Source organism: Oryzias latipes, chromosome 8 (assembly GCF_053564925.1).
Source record: "Oryzias latipes strain Hd-rR chromosome 8, Olatipes_Hd-rR_3.1".
Taxonomy (NCBI): domain Eukaryota; kingdom Metazoa; phylum Chordata; class Actinopteri; order Beloniformes; family Adrianichthyidae; genus Oryzias; species Oryzias latipes.
Genome location: NC_136244.1, coordinates 26,111,373 through 26,122,145, shown reverse-complemented (window position 1 = coordinate 26,122,145; position 10,773 = coordinate 26,111,373). Strand labels below are relative to the sequence as shown.

The 10,773-nt window shown below is 42.1% G+C and overlaps 1 protein-coding gene across 1 annotated transcript; it reads left to right on the top strand.

Moving 5' to 3' along the window:
• Window positions 1-1,366: 1,366 nt before the first annotated feature.
• LOC111947729 (uncharacterized) lies at window positions 1,367-7,176 on the top strand. Its single transcript, XM_078950813.1, has 5 exons — window positions 1,367-1,475; window positions 2,362-3,393; window positions 3,497-3,644; window positions 3,812-3,881; window positions 6,603-7,176. Exons 1-5 carry the CDS (start codon window positions 1,463-1,465, stop codon window positions 7,095-7,097), a joined length of 1,758 nt encoding a protein of 585 aa, XP_078806939.1. The 5' UTR covers window positions 1,367-1,462; the 3' UTR covers window positions 7,098-7,176.
• Window positions 7,177-10,773: the final 3,597 nt, after the last annotated feature.

Here is a 10,773-nt window from a genome sequence, read left to right as displayed (position 1 = left end):
GATGAGTTCTAGGAAAGTTGTTTTTTTTTCATGTTGGTGTGCACAAAGAACAATCTGCCTCATTAGAAAGCCCTCTTGTTGGTCTACAAACCAACCGGGGGTGGGGGGTGGGGGGAGTGAGTCCCAGCAGCTCCTTTTTGTGAAGAAAGAAGTCCCAGGACTTTCTGACTTTCACAGGAACGTGAGGTTCTTTTTAACGTCCTTCTGTCAGATGCATTTTCAAACGACGGCCCGGTTGTTTTCACGTGGATGGCGGTCCACGGGCCGACCCCCCCTCCCTCAGTGCTTTTGTTACTGAGACGGTAAAAGGAACAAGAAGACCAGACATTCATGTCAAATGAAAACAAAGACAGTTTTCACGTTACAGGCGGTCTGACCTGAGACACTTTTGGATACGTTTTTACTAGATCAAAGAAAAAAAAGATGGAAAATCCCGTCATAAACGTGGATAAAGTCTGTTGGTGCTCTGCGTGAGTTTATGTAAGTGTGTGTATTTTGGGGTGTGTGTGTTTGCATGTGTGTGTCTTTGTGTGTGTGTGTTTAGGTGTATCTGTTTGTTTGTTTGTTTGTATGTGTGTGTAAAGGTACTAGAGATAGTGTCTTTTTGTGTTAATATGTGTGTGTATATATGTCTGTCTCTGTGTCTTTGCCTGAGCGCGTATAATTGTGGTTTTGTGTGTCTTTGTATGTGAGTGTTTTACGTGTGTAGGTGATAGTGTATTGTGTATTTTTTCTTTCTGAATCAGGAAACTTTCAACATTTTTTACAGCTGTTGTAAAACAGGACTTTTTTAAACTAGACTGACCTTTTCTCTGTTCCATAGGCCTGATCAAAGTCCGCCCACCATCCCATAATAGTCAAGCTGAAGCTCATGAACACATAACCCAGCATAAACTGCTTTACATCTTAAGTCTGTTCACAGAACCGTTTCAAAAGGACTTTAGCGGTGTAAAGTCAGATGTTGCGTTCAGGAACATCTGGTTTCTTCTCAACCCGCTGAGTTCTGTCAAGCTGCTGTTCTAGATTTGGATCATTTCTGTGAACCGCAATTCTGTAGAGATCAGAGGGAAGAAGTGATCAAAAAGGCTTGTTTGGAGTTGTGACATTCTTTAAGTCTCAGAGCAGAAAAATGAAAGAAAAGTCGCCATTCTGGCTCAGGAAGCTAACTGAAAACATGAGGGGGGGGGGTCTATTTTTGTCTGCTGGAGGTTACTGTCCATAGGCTGTAAAGGGGGCGGAGCACCTTCAACTCCTGCCATCATTCCAAAACAAACATTTGATCAGGTTTGACCCCACTTCATAATCAAGAAGTCTTTTTTTGTCAGAGAATCATGTGACCTAAAGAGGAAAGTCCCTCCATAAATACCACCCATCATGGACGAAGCCACGCCCACCCTAGAATACACAGAAACGTCAAAGTGAAAGAAAAAGTGAAACAAAAATATACAACGAGAGGCATTTGATGATCCGAGCAGGTAGGTGAACACTATAGACACCATAGAAACTATAAGATATTTACTAGGTGGGAATCTTGTCATCTAAATCTAACGACACACTTTGGACGTTTTTTTTGCCACACATCAAAAACAGAGTGTGTCTGAACTTCAAATCTTCTGGTCCTCTTCGAGCTCCATCCCAGACAGCGATGGAGCAGCGATTCGTGTCTCTGCTGCTTCTTCATTTTGACAAACTTGTTCTGCTTAAAATTGTTTTGTTTTTTTCTTTACTCTGAGTCCTTAAACTTTCACGCAGTTAACTTTGTGTTTTAAAAAAACGTGGTTAGAAAGATCAAGCTCAGTATTGCACAATTTAAAAGCAGGAAAATTCAATGTCACACCATCCTTGGTGTGAAGCAGAGCACTTTTATTAGCATTATATAAACGTTGTTTTTTAAAATCATAAAAGAATCAGACATGTTCAGCTCTTGTGGCTAAAAACCACTACATCATCTGCATACATCAAATCATTTACTTTAAAACTCCAAATCATACATCCAGTATTACATGAATTTAATTCCTTTGATAACTCCTCGACATAGAGATTGAAGAAGTCACACCTAAGGGAGACGAAAAACTTGACTTTTCTAATTAGCTTACCAGTATGATAACATTCTTACAATTAGCCTGGTTGATCATCTTTGGGAAAATCTTGGTGTGATTACTTCTATCAAATGTCTTTGAGGCATCAATAAAACACAAAAGGACAGACAAATTCACTACATGTTCAGTAACTCTGACAAACCAAAAGTGTTTTCTGAAACCAGTAAGAAACCAATAAGAAACTCAGATTTCCACACTGAACTTTGCTGTTTGTCCTGCAGTAACACGAAACATTTTTGTTCTACTGTTGTTGTTCTACCAGAAAAACTGACTGACTCCAGTATGAGTGGAATCCAGTTTCAGTGGATTGAAAGCAGCGTTCCGCTCCCAGGGTTGTTTCACCTCGACACCCCTCAGCCTAATGATGGTCGTACTTACATCATGTACCATGGCACCACCCGGGCGAATGCTGAGAAGATCAAGGCCAACGGTTTTCTGCGGTCCACATGTGGGATGCTGGGTGCGGGGGTCTACCTCAGCAGGGACCTGGAAAAAGCCAGACGATATCCCATCAACCATCCTGAAAAGGACAAAGTCATCATCAAAGTGAAGGTCAACGTGGGACGCGTCATCGTAATCAGACACCAGAACCACCGCCTGCAGAAGACCTGGAGCTCCCATGGGTACGACAGCGCCTGGGTGCCGCCCAACTGTGGGATGGTGAACAGCGGCCTGGAGGAGAACTGCATCTGGGATCCCAGTCGAATTGAAGTCCTTGAACTAATCAAACCACAGCTGCTGCAAGCATCTTCTTCTTTCACCTCTTCTCAAGCCTCTTCTTTAGCCTCTTCTCTAATCCTTTCTCAGACCTCTTCTCTAGCCTCTTCTCTAATCCTTTCCCAAACCTCTTTTCAAGTCCCCTCTCTAGCCTCTTCTCTAGCTTCACCTTTAGCCTTTTCTCTAGCCCTTTCTCAAGCCCCTTCTCGAGCCTCTTCTCGAGCCTCTTCTCAAGCCTCTTCTTTAGCCTCTTCTCTAATCCTTTCTCAGACCTCTTCTCTAGCCTCTTCTCTAATCCTTTCCCAAACCTCTTCTCAAGTCCCCTCTCTAGCCTCTTCTCTAACTTCACCTTTAGCCTTTTCTCTAGCCCTTTCTCAAGCCCCTTCTCGAGCCTCTTCTCGAGCCTCTTCTCGAGCCTCTTCTTTAGCCTCTTTTCTAATCCTTTCTCAAACTTCTTCTCAAACCTCTTCTCAGATCCCTTCTCGAGCCTCTTCTCGAGCCCTTACTCGAGCCTTGTCCCGAGCTTCTTCCCGACCTTCTTCTCGAGCCCCATCTCGAGTCTCACCTCGAGCCCCTTTCTGAGCTTCTTCTCCAGCTCCGTCTTGAGCCCCTTCCCGAGCCTCATCTCTTGCCCAGCCTCAAGCCTCTTCCGAGTTCCGTCTTGAGCCCTGTTTCTGTAGGTTCCTCACAGACTTTGGTTTACAGCAGCTCTTCGAGGTTGCAGGTGACTGTTCAATCTCCACAACAGGATAAGAACAGGCTGGAAGCTCTGAACGTCATTCAGTCCAATAGCAGCAGAGGAGCAAGAACTGTGACCAAAGTAGAATGGTAAAAGAGTCCCCTCACATTATGTTTTTGGTCAGATTTATATGAAGTGGTTTGAGGTTTTCCTGTCTGCAGGGGGTGTTGTATTTTTGTTTTGGTTTAAATCCCGGCTTGGCCCTTTCTGTGTGGCGTTTGCATGTTCTCCTCATGCATGTGTGGGTTTTCTGCAGGCACTTCCAACAGTCCAACAACATGCTCCATCGGTTGGTTGATGACTCTAAACTGCCCCTAGACGTGAATGTGAGTGTGTGACTGTCCAGGGTGTTCCCCGCCTTTGCTCAACAATACTTGGGATAGGCTCCAGCAAAAGGAAGAACTTCCCTTTGGCTGCTACCAGGAGACCCTTCTACGGACTGAGTCTGGTAACTGTAGCAACGAGTGTGACGTCATCCACAGAAAACGGTTTACCTCTAACTCCAACCAAATCAAGTCTGTTCTGTCGTCGCTATTTTGAAATGCGTTAGTCGCCATGTTGGAGCCATATGTCATCAGTGAGCAGTGATTGGTCCGAGTCGGTCTGAGTCATTGTGTCTATGGCAACCTCTATTACCAATCAGGAGTGAGCCTACTACTTGAAAGCTGACTAAAAAAACACAGTATCTGTCAATCAAACGTTTGGAACATGAGCCAGCAGGCTCCACCTACTTTAATTGAGGCATCTGATTGGTCAGTTTATGACTTGAGCTACAGAAAAGAGAAAAAAATGAGGATTATAAAGAACATGCTCAAAAAAAGATATCTGAGCAAAAATGACTATTTTGACCAATAGAATGACTGACTCACAGCTGTTTCTTTCTCTATTGAAGTCTTTAGGATTGTGGCTCTTTTGGATCCAGTGAGTACTTCCTGTTTGGAACGCCATGGGGGAGGAGTCACTCATTCCTGTTCTCATATACATAGAATCCCTCCTCCCAGATCTAAATGTCATTTGGCCCTCAGTTTTACCGCGGAGGCCTCCGTCTGATTCAGCCCTCTGCTTTAAACCAGACTTGGGACAGGCAAATGGAAATCCTGATCCTCGCCTTCAGGCAGCAGTTGATTCTGTCGCTCGGTTCAACGCTGACTGAGGGACTGATCCGCTTCTCCAGCAGCCTTAGCTGAACCCAGCGCTGATGGTTCTTCTTCTGATTGTTGACACAGATTAAAGTGATTCGTCTTGTTTTCTTCAACTATCAGTATTTTTGCTTCTTTTTAGGTTCTGCAGAAAAATGATTATTATAGAACTAAATATCATGGTGTTTGTGTCATGTGACGGTAATTATTGGTCAGACAATTATAAACATGAAGTTTTTCATTTCTGAGAGAAACTTATATCACATAACTGTTAAAGGGGGTCAATTGTGATATCAAATAAAACAAAGCATCTGTTCATATTTAGTGGATTTCACAATTGTTTAACTTTTTTGACTGACACTTTTCTCCTGACACTTTTCTCCAACAATCACATGTAGTTTGTTCAATTCCTTATGAGGCTCAATAAAGTCATTTTGAATTTGAAAACCAGCTCAATGTGTGTCAAAATCAGTGGTGCTGTTTGTGTGGGGTTCAATGAAAAACTTCAGGTGGAACGCCAGAATGTTTTTTTTGTTCAAAGTGTGAAAAAAAACTGCTGACATAGACATTTAAGCTTTTAGGAGACTAAATCTTTAAATTTCATAATGCCCCAAATTGAAATTTCATAATGAATTTCATAATGACTTCACGTGTCACTCAGATTGTCAGTCTGCTCTAAAGCACTAACACTGATGTTTGAGGCTCAACCACAGACTAAATGATTTGTTTTTTGGTATATTTAAATCTGCAGGTTTTGTTTCCTGGTCTGAACAGACGTGTAACTTTTGCCCCACCCACCTTACTGCTCCACCCAACATTTACCCTTATCAGAAATGAAAGTGCAAGGAGGAAAACCTCAAAGCAGCTCAGCAACAACCAGACTTTCCTTTGACGCTGAGCTGAACTCACAACTACACCGCACTCATTCCAGGTTTGATTCTTTTCACTTTGTAAAAAATTACCCATGAGTCTTTTCTCCAGCGAGCAGCAGACTCTGTTGGCTGCAGATTAGTTTAGGCTCTTTTTCTTTACTGAGGCCTGTTTTCAAAAACGGATGTTGTGTCTTTTTCACTCAGGAGAAAGTTTTTGCCTCAGAGTTGGTAAATTTGAGCTGAAACTGAAGGTCAAAGTCAGCTTTTGTTGTGGAAATGTAAGATGTAACAAGTGTTTTATAGAAGTTTTGATGGCGCGGCCTTGGCTCAGTGGTTTAGGACTTATATTTTTGTCAGATCCTATTTGAATCCACACAGTGCACACAGGAATATATATTTTTAATTCATCAGGAGATCTCAATGAGTGAATAGTGACCAGAAGAAAGCATTTCATAAATGTGCAGCTCCGCACTGAAAACACTGCAACAGAAGAGGGAGATCCCCCTGGAAGAGGAGCATGCTGGAGAGATGATGTCGGGGGAATCCAGAGCCTCCTCAGCGGTTCAAGTTGAGGAATTAGGACGGAAATCCAGAGTCTGGGATCCAGATTGAGGCAGATTAAGCAGAGCGACGCACCAAGGAAACAGAGTACAGTAAATCGTAATCAGGGACAAAAAAAAACAGCCGACAAAAAACAGAAGTGTCAACGGCTGGAGGGGGATGTAAGATACTGGCAGGATGTGGGAGGAGCTCCCACACCCACAGGTGGAGGTGTAGTTAGGAGAGCGTGAAAAACAAAGTCAACCACGGTGACCAGCAGGAGGAGTCTGTGTGGCAGAACTTTAGGTCAGAACCGAACAGGGGGAGGAAATGTGCCCAAATGAAAGTCTGTCTTTGTGGCTTTCTTGGTCCTCAGTTGACAGACTGCAGCGCCGGCGCTCCACCTGCTGCACCTGAGTTTTTGTTTTTTTGCTTTGTGTTTCACTTTTGTTGAATTGCTGCTGATGTTTTTTTGTGTTTCTGTGGTTTTAGCTGAAAACTCGACACCAGCATGAGTAGATATCAGTGGGCTGAGGATGATTTCCTGCCTGATGGGGTCTTTCGCCTTAATACCGACGAGCCCCAAAACGGCCGTACCTACGTCATGTACCACGGCACAACCCGGGCGAGCGCTGAGAGCATCAGGGCCAGTGGTTTTCAGCGCTCTAAAGATGGTATGCTGGGTGCGGGGGTCTACCTCAGCAGGGACCTGGAAAAAGCCAGACGATATCCCATCGACCATCCCGACGAGGACAGGATCATCATCAAAGTGAAGGTCAACGTGGGACGTGTCATCGTAATCAGTAAGCAGAACCACCCCCTGCAGAAGACCTGGAGCTCTCATGGGTTCGACAGCGCCTGGGTGCCGCCCAACTGTGGGATGGTGAGGAGCGGCCTGGAGGAGAACTGCATCTGGGATCCCTGTCGCATCCACATCCTGGCTCTCATCAAACCGCAGCTGCTGCCATTCCAGCCGTACCCCGATGAATAAATGTGAGCGGAGGCCAATCATCGCCGTTCAAACGGGATTTCACTGTTTTGGAAAACAAATAAACATATTTTCTACCCGTGTCAGTGCAAACTTGATTTACAAAAGACGGGGTGCTAATGAAGGAGAAAAAAAACATAACGAGAATCGTAACATCACACCATTGCCATGACAACAGCACCACTCCTGTTTGGTAGTTCAGGCTTGTGTCCAGTTAAAGAAACAATCATCTGCAGCATTTCTGGGTCCTCCTCACTCGTACAGAACTTTCTCACAGCTCCACCACAGATAGACGTCACTGCTGGTGGATCCTGAAGGACCTGGAAACCTTCTCCCCTCCTCCTCACAGAGCAGGGTAAGGAGTGAACGTCAGCAGGTAGCTGGAGTGTTAAAGCCAACGTCTGTGCCTGGAACTTTGATTCCACCCTCCTGGAGTTTATGAGAAGATCTGGAAAAGCAGATCTCAAAGCAGAACCTGAACGGGGAACTCACTCTGACAGACGCCTCAAGGTCTCTGAGCTACAGGGAAAGAATCCCTAACATTCTGGAGAAACACCCAACAGTGAAACGCTGGCTGTGCAAATATCAACCCCCCCCCCCAAACAAAAACCAGAAGTTCTGACCAAAGCTTTCACAGATCTTCTAGAGATGTTTCTCCCTCTGCCACCAGAGAGAAGAGAAGAAATGGTTTAGCAGGTCGCTGGTTCAAACCCAAAAACTGATTTTTTTTCAACACTTTCTACTTTTTCTGCAACCATCTTTTCACACCTGAAGAAATCCGGAGTTCCTCTTCTCATTTCAAACCTTCTGTATCTCTTCTGTCACGTTTCTGCTCAAGGACACGAGACGAATGAAAACTCCCTCCTCCCTACAAACCACTCTGCCAGGTCACCATGGAGACTCCTCCTCTTCCTCCTCCTCCTCCTCCTCTGGACCTTCTACTCCCCCATGGGGTTCAGAAACCAAACAAAGGAGCCAAAAGGAACTTTTGATCCACCTGAACTTTCAACCTTTTCTTCAGACACCCCCACGGCAAAAGAAACAGAACCTTTTAGAGGGCTAAACACAATCCAACGCTGACTCAGCAAAATCCATCTGTTGTGGACCATAAAAGGCTGCGATGGTCCAAATGTGGAGAGCCCCCGTGTCACTCAGGGTTCCAATCTTGAATCTTGAAATTTTGGTGCCTTAAAATTTCAAGGTTAATATGTCTTTATGGGATAATGAAGGACATTTGTAAATTTCTGAGCATTTCTGAGTATTTCTTCATTCAAAACGTTGGGAATTAGGAAGCCATTTTAAAAATATCGTATTTGTGACGCAGAAAAAACACGCTGGGCGGGGCCACAAGCTCCCTGCTCCGCCCCTTTCTGACGCATCCACTGTTAGACAAATAGATCCATGAACGTCCTTGTTTTCCTCGTCCGAGCTGGAATCTGGAATCTGGATCCAATCATATCCATATTTCTGCTCATTCAGATCAAAGTGTTTTGTCCCAGAAAGAGTTTCACGTTTTCTCTAGAATTCTCATCCTTCAGCTTCTCCCATAAGGAATCACCAAACAGAAATCAGATTGAACTAATTTAAATAACAATCTGATTTTCTTTCTCCAATTTGATCCGATTTCAGGAAATCCAGACATTTACATCTCTCCGCCAACAGAGGATTTCTTCCAGCATGATTGTTTTCCTGTGGTGGTAATATTAAGAAAAAAGGTAGATTATGTGCAGAAATGTGGATTTTATAGCATTTTAAGGAGACTGTGGGGGTGAGTCTTATTTCAACCTAAAACTAAACTATGTTAAAAATAAAAAAGCTTCTTAGTGTAATTATTGACTGAAATGGAATTTTCTGGTAATTCTCAGGCTTTTAAAGTGCATGCTGTGATTGTGTAAACTGAAGTGGTCAACCCGCTGAACCACAGCCGCCTGTCAGGCCACCAACATGAGGAAGATGTTCCTCAAAAGCTTCTCCACGACTCAGAGAAAGTTTCACTTTCTGCTCATCATGCAAACAGATATGAAACAGCAGAAACGACTGATTTCACACAAACAGACTAAGCATAAAGAAATGTTGACTGGCTGATTAGTTTGTTCATTTTTTTCTGATCCAGATTACCCAAAATGCAGTCTGATTCCATGAGTCACGGATGACTCATGTTCTCCACATTTGACTTTTTGTTTGAGCTCCGTTTCCTTCATCAAGAATTTGAAACAATGACATTTCTGGAAGAGGAAAAGGGAGATTACAGGAGAAACACAACTGTGTTTCCTCTGCAGGATTTCCAGTCATTTTGGAAAATGACCTTTACTTCAATCAGAGGTTTTTGGTTCCTCTGCTTTGAAAAACAGCGCCGTCTAGCAAAAATCACATGGACAACGACAGAAAGAAAAAAGTAAACGTTTCATTTTAATTTATTTTATTACTTTATCAGTTTGATTATAACCCTGGGGAACCAAACAACAATTTCCTTCAGGACTTTTATAGTTAATCAAATAATTTTTTTTTTCCATTTATGAAACAAAGCAGAATCCAGCCACACAACAGAAAAAAGGCATAAAATCCCATTTTATATGTGTGTATTCCTAAAAAAACAACTGATGAGGATTGTCCTCTGTGCATTCATAGGTTTCTTTTTCCCCATTAAAAATCAAAATCAAATTATGACTAACGTTTTTTTTTACGTTTAAATGAAGATAATCAGATTTAAATTGTAAGTGTTGATATTTTTATCCTGTCCTAGGACAACAGATGAAATTTAGCTCCTGTGCTAACTCTGGCATATTTATGTTAAAGCAGCTGCTGAAACATTGTTTAATATGCATTGTCCTAATTCAAATAAATAAATAAATAAAAAAAAAAAAAATAAAAAAATTTGGTGAGCAAAAATAGTTTTTTTTCTCACAATATATGAAAAAAACAACCTTTTTTGACAAGATCATACAAATTTTAACATAAACGTTTACAAATTTATACGTTATAAACACTAAACTAAATTTGATTAAAAGAACTTCCGACAGCTTCTGTCCTTTTTATGCACATTTCAATTTTTGTTAGAGAAATCAAATAAAGAATAAAACTTAAAATAGTAATTTACTTAAATTGTAAATTTTAATTGGATTTTTTGTACATTTAATACTAGTAAATAAAGGTTTTAAAATTCAGATTTTTAATCTTATGTTCCACGTGGATTTAGCCAGGACAGACACTTATCTCATGTGTATTTTTATACACATTATATTTTGTATTTTATATTTGTCCACATTTTTCTATGTTTTAATGAAACGGATTCTAGTCATACTTAGGATGCCGGGCAGAAATGGGACCAGCAGGGGGCAGCATTGTCAAACAAAACTTTATCAGAGGTTTTTATTGACTTTGACGTTTGTGACACAAAAGACGTGGGCGCCGCAGACTGTAACATTCAATACTTTTATTGTGAAAAAGTCTCTTCATCACCATCAACTTTACAATCAATAATTTAAAAAAGAACACTAACGTGCGCACGCACACACGCACATCAGATCATTCAGCAGCTTCAACCAAAGGAGAAACAGGATTAGTGTCAAAGAAGTCGCTTCAACGAAGAGGCAAATTCAGAGGTCAAAATTCCCAGAATCCTGTTCAAAGTTTAGTGTTTCTTAAATTTGGGAGAAAATCAACTAATGAAGCAGAAGAA

What these genes read in the sequence shown, in the direction of transcription:
- LOC111947729 (XM_078950813.1), top strand. An exon ending in AGTCTCACCTCGAGCCCCTT is followed by an intron (nt 3,394 to 3,496) that starts TCTGAGCTTCTT and finishes CTGTTTCTGTAG; the next exon opens with GTTCCTCACAGACTTTGGTT. An exon ending in AACTGCCCCTAGACGTGAAT is followed by an intron (nt 3,882 to 6,602) that starts GTGAGTGTGTGA and finishes GGTTTTAGCTGA; the next exon opens with AAACTCGACACCAGCATGAG.